The 18,039-nt window shown below is 42.8% G+C and overlaps 1 protein-coding gene across 2 annotated transcripts in view; it reads right to left on the reverse strand.

Annotated features, from left to right (window-relative positions):
- Positions 1-18,039, reverse strand: part of ITGA8 (integrin subunit alpha 8) — a 167,424-nt gene that overhangs the window by 118,760 nt on the left and 30,625 nt on the right. For both annotated transcript variants that reach the window (XM_040434555.1, XM_040434556.1), the window contains exons 5-7: positions 14,227-14,288; positions 11,437-11,482; positions 3,144-3,269 (exon numbers count right to left, since the gene is read on the reverse strand). In XM_040434555.1, the coding sequence (XP_040290489.1) occupies positions 3,144-3,269; positions 11,437-11,482; positions 14,227-14,288 (234 nt within the window). The remainder of the gene's footprint in view (positions 1-3,143; positions 3,270-11,436; positions 11,483-14,226; positions 14,289-18,039) is intronic.

Here is an 18,039-nt window from a genome sequence, read left to right on the forward strand (position 1 = left end):
TAGGCAAAGTAAGGCGATGGCCCCAGGCGCCGCGGCCCTGGTGACAATTGGAGGGCAACGGCAGGGCACAGGGAGATGAACGCTTCCATTGTGGCGTTCATCTCCATAGTCATCTGTTTCACCGTCCTCAGGACAGCGATACAGATGGCTGTGCTGCGGGGCAGGGGAGAGGCGTCTGTGGGGGCATCTATGGGGGCACTTCTTACTGGCACATTATTGGTGGCACTTTTTACTAACACATTTTTGGGTGGCACTATGGGGGCATCTATGGGGGCACTTCTTACTGGCACATTATTGGGGGCATCTACTGAGGCCACAAAGAAGGGGTATTTTATATGGGGAGCTCTGTATAGGGGCATTTTATACTGGGACACATTATGGTGGGTACTATAGGGGAGGGGAGAGAGGAGTACTATGGGTTCATCTATGGGGGGCACTAAGAAGGGGTATTTTATACATGCAAATTATGGGGGACACTGAGGGCATCTACTATGGCACTATATATGGGCCATTTTATACTGGTACATTATGGGGGGCACTAGGAAGAAGGAGGAGAGGAGCACTATGAGGGCATTTACTGGGGGCACTATATAGGGGTATTTTATACTGGCACATTATGGGGGTACTATGGGGACATTAGCTCAACTGGGGACATTAAAAGGGGGCATTTTTTGCACTGGCAGATTATAAGGAGAATTATTACTACTGGGGGGCATTATGATGGGCTTTATTACTACTGGGGGTCTATGGGGAATGTGATTACTAGTATGGGCACTATGGGAGCATTATTACTTCTGGGGCACAGTGGGGACATGTTGGGGGCACTGTAGGAGCACTATTACTACCATGTGTGCTCTAGCAGATAATTATTCCTATTGGTGGGACTTTTGGGAGCACCATTACTGTGGGGGCACCTTGGCACAGTATCAGCTTACAACTGTTATTTTTGGGGGACGTTATGTTTACACTATTAGTGTCAGGGGCACTATTTGCTGGGCACAGTTATTTTAGGGCGCTGTGTGCCTATAATTATTGAAGGGCACTATCTTTGTGGTACTAGAATTATCAGGGGGTTGATCTGTTTCTGCAGTATAGTATTGGGGAGCACAGCGGCACAGTAATGGGGGTGGTAGGATGATGTGTCCAGAAGATGGGAGGATGATGGAAAAGTAGTAAACTAAGATTTTGTTTGTCAAACTGCAGAGACGAGTAATGGCTGAAAAATGGTGGTCTGGTCTGAAGGTCTGAAAGGAGAAGATGAGGAAAGAGAACATCTACATTAAAGGGTTTCTATCACTTGGTATGACATAATTAGCTGTCAGACACTAGCGATCTGCTAGTGTCTGCTCTGGCCAACCATCCTACTATAATCACTTGTGGGGCAGCGGTTTTGCTAAAAAACTAACTTTTATAAATATGCTAATGAGCCTCTAGGTGCTATGTGGGCGTCATTAGCACCTAGAGGCTCCGTCTACCTTCATACACAGTCGCCGCCCAGCGCGTCCCTCCAGCCCGCCCATGTCCTCCTCCGTGTGACGCAGCGGACGAGTTCTCGCGCATGCGCCGTTCGCGGCTGTATTCGGCGCATTTGAGATCTCAGCTCGGAGCGGTCAGACATTCAATGCGCATGCGCGGCTGTATTCGGCGCATGCGCATTGAATGTCTGACCGCTCCGAGCTGAGATCTCAAATGCGCCGAATACAGCCGCGCATGCGCGAGAACTCGTCCGCTGCGTCACACGGAGGAGGACATTGGCGGGCTGGAGGGACGCGCTGGGCGGCGGCTGTGTATGAAGGTAGACGGAGCCTCTAGGTGCTAATGACGCCCACATAGCACCTAGAGGCTCATTAGCATATTTATAAAAGTTAGTTTTTTAGCAAAACCGCTGCCCCACAAGTGATTATAGTAGGATGGTTGGCCAGAGCAGACACTAGCAGATCGCTAGTGTCTGACAGCTAATTATGTCATACCAAGTGATAGAAACCCTTTAAAGAGACGTCACTAGATGTAAGAGGTATGGGGCGCTGTATTACCCTGTGGATGGAGGGGTTAGTAGTACAGTACTTAGCCATTTTATTTAATACTTTTGTGCTGGTTCTTTTTTTCCCTCTATATTAAGGGACATTATAGTCACCAGAACCACAACAGCTAAACGTCGTAGTTCTGGTGTCTATAGCATGTCTCTGCCAGCTTTCTAATGGAAACACTGTCTTTTCAGAAAAAAAGTCAGTATTTACATTACTGCCTAGGAACACGTCTAGTGGCCACTCATCATTATTAAAGTTACTCTACGAGGGGTGTGAATTTATTTTTTTGTGTGTGTATGTGTGTTGTGGAGGAGGGCGTGATTGCATGCTAGGGTGTGGGGAGGTGGGATCCAGGGGGCCCAAGTAAATTCTTGTCCAGGGTCCAATCAATATTAAAGATGGCCCTGTGTAGATACCAGAGCTAATACCTGTAGATAGTGGATCCTAAAATCGGAAAATCAGAGGTTAGATTATTCTCTTCTAGCGGTAGTAATTGGGGGATAATAGAAGAACATTGCGATAATATGTGAAAAGTTAGGGTACTTTCACACTTGTGTAGTTGGATTCCGGCAGGCAGCTCCGTCGACGGTACTGCCTGCCAGATCCGGCAATCTGTATGCAAACGGTTACCATTTGTAGACGGATCCATCTCACAAATGCTTTGCAATACCGGATCCTTCTCTCCAGTTGTCATCCGGAAAAACAGATCCGGTATTTATCTTTTTCACGTTTTTAAAGGTCTGCGCATGCGCAGACAGCAAAACAGGATCCGTTTTTCCGGAACACTTAGGGCCGGATCCGGCATTAATGCATATCAATGGAAAATAATGTCGGAAAGTGTTCCGGAATTTTGAACGGAGAAAATACCGCAGCATGCTGCGGTATTTTCTCTGTCCAAAAACCGTACAGTGACTGAACTGAGGACATCCTGGTGCATACTGAACGGATTGCTCTCCATTCAGAATGCATTAGGATAAAACGTAGCCGTTTTTTTCTGGTATTGAGCCCCTAGGACAGAACTTGATACCGGAAAAGTTTAACGCAAGTGTGAAAGTACCCTTAAGGGATGGCAGGAATACTTGAATATGTCTGCTGAAGGATGTGTTCAGGTCTTACCTCTGTAGCTATCATCATAGACAGAGTCGCCCACTTTGGTCTTCTTCTCTCCAGTAAGGTTTCTGATAATGTTCCTGAAGGAATAGCCTTTAATTATTTCCGCGATGTTGGCACTGAAGACCTGCCCTAGATACAAAAATAGTTTTTTCATGAAACTTTTAATAAAATAACAGGTTAAACTCATTCTAGAACTAAATGTCTGTTAGATTCCAGTTAAAAATACCAAAACTGAAGAAACTCTGCAAAGTTATCTCATCGATAGTTTCAATCCCTGATCTCAAAAACTGACCAACATACATGGACAGTATTTCCTTTATACACACAATCGTCCATACAGTAGTGTCTTGCCCTCCAGATCTCCGCCAAGGAAGCAAATATCCCAATAAAGTATATAAGCATTAAATGGCAGTTTTTTAAAAATTATTATTATATAAATTATTATTTAAATTAAATACAGAATATTGTCCTTCTGTGAAAGTCAACACAAATGATAAGACCTCCTATATAGATAGCTAATCCTTTGAGCTGCTGTAAGGAGAAGATATTATCTGAAGGGTAATCCTTGTGGTAGTAGTAGGTATAGAATTGGGATAACAGTATGATCACTCTGTTGTTCTCTTGATTGCGCTTGATAACGATGTCCACAGAAGAGCATTGCGTTAAAGTGAGTTTCCAGGGACCCCTGTTGATCAGCTGAAGTGAGTGCCACAGCTTACCCCGGGCTAGTGACGTCACCTTTATCATTCTTGTGGTCTCGGTCCCATTCAAATGAATGGGGCTGAGTTGCAATACCAAGCACAGTGCTATCCAATAGACGGCGCTGTGCTTGGTACGCAGCGAGGAGGCCACTGTGCTCACCATTGCAAAGTGTTCTCCTCAGACAGTTGGTCATCAGATACTAATGACCTATTCTGAGGACAGGCCATCAGTATAACACACTCCTTTAATTGATGTAATCTATGACTCTCTATGGTCCAGACTGCCGGGGGCATATCTAGAGATGACTGGGCCCCACAGCACATTTTTGAAGGTACCCCCCCTCCAAGGAACCTCTTCACAACCCCCCCTCCTCCCGTGCATCCCCCATTCCTTCATCTAGTCAAGATCGCTCTCATAGGTCAGACCCAGCAGCCGGTCCATCCATTTCCTACAGTGTTACTGTATATAAAGTAATTGTATAATACCGTTGAGGGGGTCCTCCTGGGTGGGCCCCTTCTGAGTACAGGCCCCAAAGCAGCCGCTTGCACTGCTTCCCCTATAGCTACGCCCCTGTAGATTGCCATTTTTTTTATTTTCCTACTGCCCAAACTGGCGCTGAAATACACAGTCCGCACTTCTGTGCTAACACAATAGAGAGGACTCCTGTGCGCATGCGCAGCAATCCAGTGTGGACTCCAGCGTAGCTTTAAACAATGACATCCGGAGAACATGGGTCTGTAGGACAATAAACATTGCAATCTGGACTCCGTATCTGCAGTAATACTCATACATTACTGCAGATAATAGTCCAAGTCCCTTCAAAGAATCAGTTGAATTATAAATTTTTGTCAGCGTCCACTGATTGTGATAGAAATATCTTTACAGTACATGGCTTCCCATCATCTGCTGCCACTGTACGGGATATGATTGTGTCCCGCTGTAAGATTTATGGATATTGTAGTAATAATAAGGGATTCATGGATGCAGTGAAATAGCCCCATCGAGCATGAATATGTCCTTGTCTGATGTCCGTGGCATGATGTCTCTGCACCAGCCGCTCATAGTGATACTGTTCTCCTAAACTGAGCCCACAAAGGCATTATGATATGGATTCAACTGCAATCACTGTATGCTAGGTTATGCCCTCACTTAATGATCAGTGGAGTCCAACCCCTGGGTCTACGGAAAACACGGGTGTTACTGTCATGGGGCTCAATGATCCCTCTAACGCAGGGGTGTCAAACTCAAATTCATCGGGGGCCGCATCAGCAGTTTGGTCACCCTCAAAGGGCCAGAAAACTTACAGTTACTTGGCTTGGCCCTTGGGGATCTCGGACGCCACTTCCACACTTTGGCCGGGGGCTCGGTGGAGCTGATGTTGTGTTTTATCCTAATGAGAAAGATTTCATAATAAGTATTTGGAGAAGGTGCAGAGGGATAGCAGAGCAGGGAGAGGCTGGTGCTGCTACTAGGGGGTCATACCATGGGGGAGTAATAAAGCCCACCATAATGCCCCCCCCCCCCCCCCAGTAGTAATAATTCTCCTTATAATGTGACAGTGCAAAAAATACCCCCTTGTAATGCCCCCATTTGAGCTAATGTCCTCATAGTGCCCCTATAATGTGCCAGTATAAAATACCCCTATATAGTGCCCCTAGTAAATGACCCCATAGTGCTCCACACCCTCCTTCCTCCTAGTGCCCCCCATAATGTACCAGTATAAAATGCTCCAGTAGATGCCCTCAGTGTCCTCCATAATTTGCAAGTATAAAATACCCCTTCTTAGTGTCCCCCCGTAGATGACCCCATAGTACTCCTCTGCCCCTATAGTGCCCCCAATCATGTGCCAGTATTAACAGCCCCCCCTGTGCCAGTAATAATAGCCCCCTATGCCAGTAATAGCAGCCCCCCTGTGCCAGTAATAGAAGCCCCCAGTAATAACAGCCCCCAGTAATAAGAGCACCTCTGTGTCAGTAATAACAGCCCCCAGTAATAAGAGCACCTCTGTGTCAGTAATAACAGCCCCCAGTAATAAGAGCCCCTCTGTGCCAGTAATAACAGCCCCCAGTAATAAGAGCCCCTCTGTGTCAGTAATAACAGCCCCCAGTAATAACAGCCCCTCTGTGCCAGTAATAACAGCCCCCAGTAATAAGAGCACCTCTGTGTCAGTAATAACAGCCCCCAGTAATAAGAGCCCCTCTGTGCCAGTAATAACAGCCCCCAGTAATAAGAGCCCCTCTGTGTCAGTAATAACAGCCCCCAGTAATAACAGCCCCTCTGTGCCAGTAATAACAGCCCCCAGTAATAAGAGCCCCTCTGTGTCAGTAATAACAGCCCCCAGTAATAAGAGCCCCTCTGTGTCAGTAATAACAGCCCCTCTGTGTCAGTAATAACAGCCCCCAGTAATAAGAGCCCCTCTGTGCCAGTAATAACAGCCCCCAGTAATAAGAGCCCCTCTGTGTCAGTAATAACAGCCCCCAGTAATAACAGCCCCTCTGTGCCAGTAATAACAGCCCCCAGTAATAAGAGCACCTCTGTGTCAGTAATAACAGCCCCCAGTAATAAGAGCCCCTCTGTGCCAGTAATAACAGCCCCCAGTAATAAGAGCCCCTCTGTGTCAGTAATAACAGCCCCCAGTAATAAGAGCCCCTCTGTGTCAGTAATAACAGCCCCCCTGTGCCAGTAATAACAGCCCCCAGTAATAACAGCCCCTCTGTGCCAGTAATAACAGCCCCCCCTTTGCCAGTAATAACAAACAGCCCCCCCTTTGCCAGTAATAACAGCCCCCGCCAGTAAAAGTATTGTACATAATAAAAAAAAACAAAAAAAAACACATACTTACCTCCATGTCAGTGATGCGATACAGGCCTCTTCTGGCCTGTGTCCCACGCTGTATGGCTCAGGCAGCGCGATGACGTCATCGCGCCGCCTGCGCCGGCCTCTGATAGGCTGCAGGCACTAGGCCGGCAGCCTATCAGAGGAAGGGAAAGGGACACGCCTCTCCCTCCCCTACCGCAGCACAGGCAGGCATCTGTATCGCTGTCCTGAGGACGGCAATACAGATGACTATGGAGATGAACGCTTCCACAATGGAAGCGCTCATCTCCCTGTGCCCAGCCGCCGCCGCCAGCTCGCTCGCTGCGCGGGCCACATGACGAGGTCTGGCGGGCCGGATTCGGCCCGCGGGCCTTGTGTTTGACACCCGTGCTCTAACGCATACGAGAGAGCACCAGTACTGTAAATGGCACACGGTAGGTGGCGGGCTCTAGTGCAAGTTTTGCCGGGGGGAGCCAGGAGCATTGAGTTATTCCTCTCTACAAATCTGAACTGGTAAAATGAAAACAAGTTCTAAACCAGACATCTGATCTGTTAACTTTTTATTACTGGAAATATGTGAAAGAAAGATAAAAAATAAAAGAATAGAAATAGCAAAAAAGAAATAAAAACAGTTCAGCCATTGATTTGGGTGGACGTACAGTGTGAGAACACGAGGACTCAGTATAATCGTTCTCCACAGGTGGAAATAATATCCCATTGTTAATGACGGGCAGAATTAAAGCAGATTTTATTTTAGTGCCTGAACTTGGCAAAGGACTGAGGTGGCAGCCGTCCAGATCCTAAAATACCTTCTATGATTTTCAATTGCCTCAAATTCCGGTCTTAAATCCAAAAACTCTGTTCTACAGCAGATGAGGCGTGTGTTATGATGTTCTGCAGCAGCTGAGGTATGTATTATGATGTTCTGCAGCAGCTGAGGTGTGTATTATGATGTTCTGCAGCAGCTGATGTATGTATTATGAGGTTCTGCAGCAGCTGAGGTATTATGATGTTCTGCAGCAGCCAGGGTATTATCAGGCTCTGCAGTAGCTGAAGTGTGTATTATAATGTTCTGCAGCAGATGTGTTTTATGAGGTTCTGCAGCAGCTGAGGTATTATGAGGTTCTGCAGCAGCTGAGGTGTATATTATGATGTTCTACAGCAGATGAGGTGTGTATTATGAGGTTCTGCAGCAGCTGAGGTGTATATTATGATGTTCTACAGCAGATGAGGTGTGCATAACTATTGTGTGGGAGCATTATTGAGGCAAGTAATAACTGGAATAGGTCGACTACAAGACACAGAGATATCAAAATTACAGTTATACAGTTTCGAAAAAAGACGACTGAGGGAAGATCTAATAAGGCTACATTCACACGTCCGTGGTGTGTTGCGGACCCGCAAATTGCGGGTCCGCAACACACCAGCCCGTCACCCCCATAGAAATGCCTATTCTTGTCCGCAAGCTACGGACAAGAATAGGACATGCTCTATCTTTTTTGCGGAGCTGCGGACCCAAAATCGGGGCCGCGCTCCGCAATTGCGGCTGCAGACAGCACACTGTGTGCTGTCCGCATCCATTCCGTCCCCATAGAGAATGAATGGGTCCGCACCCATTCCGCAAAATTGCGGAAAGGATGCGGACCCATTTTGCGGACATGTGAATGGAGCCTTACTATGTATAAATATATCAGGGGTCAGTACAGAGATCTATCCCATCATCTATTTATCCCCAGGACTGTGACTGTGACGAGGGGACATCCTCTGTGTCTGGAGGAAAGAAGGTTTGTACACAAACATAGAAGAGGATTCTTTACGGTAAGAGCAGTGAGACTATGGAACTCTCTGCCTGAGGAGGTGGTGATGGTGAGTACAATAAAGGAATTCAAGAGGGGCCTGGATGTATTTCTGGAGCGTAATAATATTAGTGTCACGGACGTTCCCGTGACAGGTGGCAGGAGATCGGTAAGACTGACAACACGATCAAATGACGTCTGTGTTGTTTCTGGTGCTTGTCTCACCTTCTTTCCCCAGGTGTGGCTATTATGGTCATTTAACCTTCTCTATTTATAGTTGTTTCTCCCACTATGCTGTGCGGTTTGAAGCTTCTGTTTGGACCTTTGGATAGATTGTGGTTGGATCTCGGCTGAGTTCCTGGTGCTTCCAATGCTTCTTTGAAGTTAAGTCTTTCCTTTCCCTTTTGTATTTTGTTTGTGTTCTGTGTGTTACATTTCCCTATTGTTTGTATTAGGCCTGAAGGAAACTCCTGTTCGTCCTTCCTTTTGGAGGAACAGGTAGTCTCGTCCCTTTGATTAGTACCAGGGTCCTATAGGACTTGATAGGACTCTAGGTGTTCCTGCGTATGAACTCACCTACCTTTGGGGTCTGTTCATACTGGTAGTCAATCAGGATTTTGGTTAGGGTGTTCACTAGGAGATGTCCATTTTCCTTCCCTAGTTCTCAGGCCTGACTCCCTGTTCCCCCCTTCCCTCCTATGCTTGGTGTGGTGTTTCCCTCCCACACAGAAGCGTGACATACAGGTTATAGTTACTAGAGAGGGGTCGTTGATCCAGGGAGTTATTCTGATTGGAGTCGGGAAGGAATTGTTTTCCCCTTAAAACGTGGAAAATTGTCTTCTACTCTCTATGAGAGTTTTTGCCTTCCTCTGGATCAATTTAGTAGGATAATAGTCAGCAGTCAACATCAGTCAATAGTCAGCAGCTTTATAAACCATGCTACATTACTCTATTCTCACACCTACAGCCAGGTGTTCCGGCCAGCAGTTCCGGCAGACAATGCCAGGAATCGGCCTATTCGCGGGGAAGCGGCCGGATCTTCTCCAAACTCCATTATAGTTATTGAGGCCGATATTATTATTATGCCCATTATTCCCCACCTCAATATGCCAATGTGGGAGAATCAGGAGGGCCCATACATATCAGACACCCAAAGGTCATTTATTGTTTCTTGGGAAAGGGGGGGGGGGGATTTTCTTCACTTTCTGACCATTGATAACTAATTTCTAGCAAAATGTATTTTGAAAATTTGTTAGTTAGACTGTCTTTAGTACCGGCAGTTCTTCTTTTTAGACAGTTTTTCCAGGATTCTCATATCCAGAGCCTCATATTTCGTGGTGGACAGAACTGCTTGGAGACTTTTTGGCATATGACTTCCCAAGCTTCCCTATGCACTTATCTCTGACACTTGTAACGACCCCTCCATAAAGTCTATTTGCAAATACAACCCGAACTCTCTTGGGGTAGAAGGAGTGCGCATTTTCGAGCCTTTGGTCTCAGCTACCTGTGCCTCTTACAACCGGCTTCCCTGGAGCAAGCAGACCAGCAATGACAAATCACTTGAAGAAGATGAAGTAAAACAGGCCGAGAAGGTTTCCATAAATACATGTCTGCCGTGAAGAGGCTTCAGCAGCGTTCCTGGTATCTATCTCTGGCCGTGGAGTGCTGCATGCATATATATTCACACACTTCACTTACACCAGAACCGTGTGAAAACGAGATGACTCTTTAATGTGTTATTCCTTGCCCAACTATTACATCACCCACTCATGAATGCTGAAACAGGATTATAGCGGTATACGGCAGAAATACAAGGCATTCTAGAGCTGTCACTGGACTACATAAGAGGCAGACAATTTGTGGCAAGGATATGCAGTACCCTAGTACACGGGGTACCTGCTAATTGTTATGTACACCTAGCATGACCTGGTATGGTTGTCAGGGACAAGGTTAACCACCCTGGTCCCCCCCTTTTGGCAGGAGTGGGCTGATCCAGAGACTAAGTGATTAAACTGCGACTACAGCTATACAGACTTTGCTGCTTGTGAGGGATTACAGTTAAGACACCCGTCACACTTAACCACATTCTGGCCAGACGTGCCTCTAAACACCTGTATACCGCAGTGAACACTACAGCCATAATTGGCAGATTACATTTACCAGCAAGAGAGAGACAGAGAGATAGCATACCAAGAGCCATCACGTGCCACTTTGCCAGCCTCTATATCTCTCCATCTGGGAAAAAGAAGTTGCACTATGTACAGATGAGACTGTGTTTCCTTGTTGGTGTGGCGCTGTTTTTGGAAGAAAGCCATCATATTTTTTTTTATTCCTTTAAGGCCCAGATAGTAGCAGACATCTTCTACCAGAGAAACCGTGAAGCAGAAGTCTTAGACATGTTGTCAAGGATCAGACAAATATAGCAGCTTTCTTCCAAAAACAGCGCCACAACCTATTCACAGTTTGTGTGTGGTAGTGCAACTTAGTCGCATTCACTTCAGTAGGGTTGAGTGTAAGCTCAAGAGAACCTGCACTGGGTATTACATCCATAACATTAGGAAGTAATAAGGCTCAAGGATCAGGAGTCCTTCTCAACTGCAAGGAAGGGGGTGGGATGAAAGGTCGAGTACTGGATTGTGACAAGAACTAAAACGAAAAGAAGGTTTTCAGATGAGGTCTTTCTCCTATGCATATCCCTGCTATAGGGAGCTCTAAAACCCCTCTGCCTCATAAGACAACACCAGTATTAAAGTAGTATTCCAGGAGTAGACATTTATGACCTGTCCTCACACCATATTGTCCCCTATAACCAGTGCTTCCAGTAAATGGAAATTTTGTAACATCCTAAAGGGGAATGACTGAAACACTCTCACACTGACTTGGATTCACCAAATTACTTTGTTTACTGGAGGAAATAATGTTAAAAGCTTTGTAACTCTTAGTGACTAATCCTGTGCTAAATCCGGTTACATAAGTCTTACCTTGCCAGTAAAAGCTGCCGGGTCCTCCAACTGCAAGGTCTCCATTCTGGAGAGAAGACAAACAGCATTTATTAGTCCTTTACACAAGGGAGCGGTCTGCAGAGAGTAATAGCATAATGCACAGGAATAGAGAGCAAGGCAGGATACTCACCAGATATATGATAGACATAGATAGATAGATAATAGATAGATAGATAGATAGATAGATAGATAGATAGATAGATAGATAATAGATAAAAAGATAGATAGATAAATAGATAGATAGAAGACAGATAGATAAAAAGATAGATAGATAGATAGATAGATAGATAATAGATAGATAATAGATAGATAGATAGATAGATAGATAGATAATAGATAGATAGCTAATAGATAGATAATAGATAGATAGATAGATAGATAGATAGATAGATAGATAGATAGATAGATAGATAATAGATAATAGATAGATAATAGATAGATAGATAGATAGATAGATATAGATGATAGATAGATAGATAGATAGATAGATAGATAGATAGATAGATAGATAGATAGATAATAGATAGAAAGATATAGATGATAGATAGATAGATAGATAGATAGATAGATAGATAGATAGATAGATAGGAGACGGATAGATGATAGATGATAGATAGATAGATGATAGATAGATAGATAGATAGATAGATAGATAGATAGATAGATAGATAGATAGATAGATATAGATGATAGATAGATAGATAGATAGATAGATAGATAGATAGATAATAGATAGATAGATAGATAGATAGATAATAGATAGAAAGATATAGATGATAGATAGATATTAGATAGATATAGATCATTAGATAGATAGATAGATAGATAGATAGATAGATAGATAGATATTAGATAGATATAGATCATTAGATAGATAGATAGATAGATAGATAGATAGATAGATAATAGATAGATAGATAATAGATAGATAGATAGATAGATAGATAGATAGATGATAGATAGATAGATAGATAGATAGATAGATAGATAGATAGATAGATAGAAGATAATAGATAGATATATAGATAGATAGATAGATAGATAGATAGATAGATAGATAGATGATAGATAGATAGATAGATAGATAATAGATAGATAGAAGACAGATAGATATAAAATAGAGATTGATATGAAACAGAAAATAGATAGCTACAAAGAAAGATAGATACTCTAAATCAGGGATGCTCAAACTGCGGCCCTCCAGCTGTTGCAAAACTACAACTCCCAGCATGCCTAGGCAGCCTACAGCTATTAGGGCATGCTGGGAATTGTAGTTTTGCAACAGCTGGAGGGCCGCAGGTTGAGCATGCCTGCTCTAAATGATAACAGAAGTAAACCAATGAATGAGAATGTGTATGATACTAGTAATTCCATCCTGTGTCAATGAATTTATTATTTTGTTCCACTTGTAGTTGAGTGATTTATATATAACCCACGACATGATCAGTAAAACTAATGTGCAGTAGGAGAAACGCTGGCATTTTGGGTAAAGGTTCTCTTTATATTCTTAAAAAACCCACTTGTTTGAAAACCCAGATATTTACATAGATCTTCTAATCTATTAATACAGAGAAATGAAGCAATAAAAGTGGATTTTCTAGAATAACAGAGCAGAGTCATCCGGGATCAGCAGTAAAGCCCCGCTACATAGAGGCGGCCAAAATATATTGCTCAAGCTGAAGAAAAATTAGAAGCAATGCATTGTGGCTGACATGTCATATAAATAAGCCGCAGATAACTGCTGGTAATGGCCTCGTGTTCTGCTGGTGAGTTAGATAGTTTCAGATTGGAGCCAAGAGAAGCGCGGAGCGGCTGAGATCCTTCAGTGTCACTAGCAGCTGGTGTACGAGGAGCCCTCACCACCGATAAACCTCACATTATATGACACGAAGGCTTTCCACAAGCTGTAACTTTTTACACTCCTCGACAGTGAAACGACAGCACCAAGTCCTAAGGTTCTGCAAATCGAGGAAGTAGCAGGTATCACTAAGTTCTGCAGATCATCACATTTTCAAGCACCTAGCTCCAATCCGTGACATAAAAACCAGATTGAAAGCAAAGTTTTTTAGCCACATGACACCTCAAAATATCTATTTGCCCTATTAAAGTATAATCCAGAGGTTGTCAATTGATGCTTCAAGGGAATTTGTCGTCAGAAAATGCCCAATTGTTTAAAGGGGTTGTCCAGGTTCAGAGTTGAAGCCGGACATATCCCTAATTCACCCAGGCAGGCCCTCTGAGATGAGCATTGGATGCTGAATTGCGCAGGGCAAGGTCTTTTTCTGCAGATCCGGTGCCGTACAGGGTCTCTGCTAGGCATTGGCTTCTGCCTGGCAGTGTTTCTGGTGACGTCACCGGCACTAATGGCAGCACTAAAGCCCGCCCATTAGTGGTCCACAGGAGCTGCTGAAAAGCATATGTCTAAATGCTACTACTGTAGCTCAGGCAAGATGGCCGTCCCCATATTAAGTACAGAAATTAGAGTAAAAATCTAAAATGGGGAAATAATTACAGATTTAACAATTTAACCTTTTCCAAACTATTTTTTAAACCCTTTTTTTTATTATTATTTTAGGGGGTGTTCACACCTGCATTGGAGGGTCCAATAGATTAGGCCTAAAAAAGACCAGTGTGAACAAACCCTTAGCGACCGGACAACTTCCATAGCCAAGGGACGGCTAAATAACATATTGTTTTACTGCTCATTGTCGATCCGTTTTCATCTTTACACTGGGTTTTTATCATTACAAAAAAATTTAAATTGATTACCTTATAGAAATCCAAACTGAATCCCGCCTGACAGTAGCCTTGTCCTGCCGGGTCAGCGTTCTCTGCCAAAGAAAGAAAGACATTTGACCAATATTCAATTTCTCAAAACAACCTAAACTGGTGTGTTTAGCTACAATTTCATTTTACGTTTCTGATGCGAAAACGCGCATAATTTTCAAAAAAATTTCAGTTCTTGTATTTTTCTCAAGTTGGCCATAACTCTTTCCCTCGCAGGGAAATATTGAGGCTGCACAGCAATGGGGTGATGCCTACGTTGACTATTTTGCAACCAAACGTCACTGTAAAGCCTTATTCTAATTACAGAAAGCAACATTGTAATCAGCAGTCTACAAGATGTATAACAGTGAAAACGTCAAATAAATCATATTTCCCCTTCCAACAATGGCTCGTTCTCCAGGAAATTCATGTTAATGGAAGAGAAATCCTTTTGATTTTACACAATAGTGACTTTTTTCAATAAAACTTTTTATAAAACCTTGAGGAAAAAGTAACTTCCCCTCACTTTCTATGAAAATCCAACTTCTTTTAACTCCTAACATTTTTTTACAGCATTCACTGTTAGTACAAAAAAAGTTTCTTTTTAAAATTCCTTTATTGTAATCATAATGTACATTAAATAATCATCATAAACCGCCATAATATTACACCTCGGTCACAAGCAGCATCTAACCGAGCCGCTGCAGGGCTGTGATTCTCCTTGGACATTGTTTGGATACCTGATTAGCATCAAGAACGCTGACGCCATATTTATCCAGAAACTTTGGTGGAGTGCTGCCTGCTTTTCCATATCTATCTATCTATCTATCTATCTATCTATCTATCTATCTATCTATCTATCTATCATCTATTATCTCCTATCTATCTATCTATCTATTATCTATCTATCTATCTCAAGGCCTCCTATCTATCTCCTATCTATCTATCTATCTATCTATCTATCATCTATTATCTCCTATCTATCTATCTATCTATCTATCTATTATCTATCTATCTATCTATCTCAAGGCCTCCTATCTATCTATTATCTATCTATCTATCTATTATCTATCTATCTATTATCTATCTATTATCTATCTATCTATCTATCTATCTATCTATTATCTATCTATCTATCTATCTATCTATCTATCTATCTATCTATTATCTATCTATCTATCTATCTATCTATCTATTATTTATCTATTATCTATCTATCTATCTATCTATCTATCTATCTATCTATTATCTATCTATCTATCTATCTATCTATCTATCTATCTATTATCTATCTATCTATCTCCTACCTATCTATCTATCTATCTATCTATCTATCTATCTATTATCTATCTATCTATCTATCTATCTATCTATTATCTATCTATTATCTATCTATCTATTATCTATCTATCTATCTATCTATCTATCTATCTATCTATCTATCTATTATCTATCTATTATCTATCTATCTATCTATCTATCTATCTATTATCTATCTATCTATCTATCTATCTATCTATCTATCTATCTATTATCTATCTCATATCTTTCTATCTATCTATCTATCTATTATCTATCTATCTATCTATCTATCTATCTATCTATCTATCTATCTATCTATCATCTATCTATTATCTATCTATCTATCATCTATCTATCTATCTATCTTCTATCTATCTATCTATCTATCTATCTATCTATCTATCTATCTATCTCATATCTATCTATCTATCTATCAATCATATATCTATCTATCTATCTCATATTTTTCTATCTCATATCTATTTATCCAATCAGCTTTATGGGCAGGACTAAATACATTTTAGCATTGCCAATGCAAGTGGAAAATAATTGTGTAGGGTTGGGGGATGGGGACATATACAGGGTGGGGGTATAGGAGTCCATGGTATATCAGTCTATGGCAGGCAGTAATATATTGTGCTGCTATGGCCGCTGTGTTCTCCACTTCCCCCAGCAGTATGGAGAGTCTCTCCTCCTCCTCCATGGAAGTGGTCTGGGCAGAGATCAGGCAGTCTCCTGAAGGGAGATTCCCTCACTGCTGAGTATTTTGGGCACTATCTATCTATCTATCTATCTATCTATCTATCTATTATCTATCTATCTATCTATCAACAATCAGTAGAGGTTACACATGTGTAAGTCTATGAGAAAAATGGAAAGCACCAAGCATGCTGATTGGACTTTGAGGGCGGCATAGAGTAGTGACAGACGTGATTTCCGCTGTGTCTTTTATATAGTAATATGCAGCAGTTTGGCGGAGTGTACGGTGTATCAGTTGCAGTGCACTGAGAGTGCTGTGGAGTCGGAGTCCGGTGTATCGATGAGCCTGCAGTGACCCAGAAAGCTATGAGCCCCGGAGTTGAGCGTCCATAACCTTGTAACCTTATGGCAGTGAACTGTACATTATATAGTGGAAAGATCTTTCTTTGCACAGGGTGGCCCACAAAAAAGTAGCCCACCTCCAGTGATAGTATGACACGATGATCGAGCAAGCGGATTGTCACAAAAGATTCTGACAGTGGTCCCCGTTCACGTCTCTGCACTTTAGGGCAGGTCGGATTATGTTGGCTGATACTACTTGTGATGCTGCAGAAGAAGAAATGTCCTGCGCTTTCCAACAAGATGGGGAACATAAAAAAGGTAAATGAGGCGCACAGGAACACACAAGGACCAAGCAGAGGTGCACTCAGTAAAGTGGACTCACCCAGTCCACTAAAATAACGTGAAACTTGTGATAAATGGACTGGGCACTCTCAGGATACAGGGATCACACAGATATTTATTGATGTATAAGGCAATAAAAACGACAATAAAAGAGAGAATATGGCCCTCCTGTAGGAAAGCTATGTATAAAGCAGCACTTGCTCACTGTAGCTGGCACTCTGACTCTAGATGGGTATTATAAACTACACATGGCATATTCCTGCAATAAAACGACAATAAAAAGGTACATCATAAATTATTCACACAATAAAAAAATCGCAGTCACAGATTCCTTATACTTGAACCATATCGTGGTGTTGAGCAGTATGGTGCGAGGTTCCGGCACTATCTGTTGGTCCTCACACCTTAAAAATTCGGGGTCCTGTTAGAGCTAGACGCGTTTCGAGGCTTAAGATTGTCCCTTCCTCAGTGAGCTACTGAGGAAGGGACAATCTTAAGCCCCGAAACGCGTGAGGCCCAACAGATAGTGCCGGAACCTCGCACCATACTGCTCAACACCACGATAAGGTTCAAGTATAGGGAATCTGTGACAGTCTACAGCAGAGACCGGGCTGCACATGCCAAACTTTTACCTACGTGGGATTTTAACAACCTGACCGCTCAAAAAAGTCTGGAGGTAATTAAAAACACGACCCAGCAGAGCGACGGTGTGCAGCGAAGTGGTGAGGAGAACCTTTCCGGTAAGACTATCTTTTTCATCAAATATTTGCTGACAGGAGATCTAACAAGACTTAAATGCTATTAGCCCCGTGGGACGCTACTGGTTGAATATAGAGCGGGACGCCGCTATACCTGTTTGTTGTGGGACTATCACGTCACGGTGCCTCTAACTGTTACCTTGGAGCTTCAGAACTTTGTCAGTGAGTTGGGGAACAACTCGCATTTGTAGTTTTCCCAGTGAACATTCAGCATCTGCAATATGTATGCGTTTTTACTGTGCGATTTTTTTATTGTGTGAATAATTTATGATGTACCTTTTTATTGTCGTTTTATTGCAGGAATATGCCATGTGTAGTTTATAATACCCATCTAGATTCAGAGTGCCAGCTACAGTGAGCAAGTGCTGCTTTA

Source organism: Bufo bufo, chromosome 5 (genome assembly GCF_905171765.1).
Source record: "Bufo bufo chromosome 5, aBufBuf1.1, whole genome shotgun sequence".
NCBI classification, from domain to species: domain Eukaryota; kingdom Metazoa; phylum Chordata; class Amphibia; order Anura; family Bufonidae; genus Bufo; species Bufo bufo.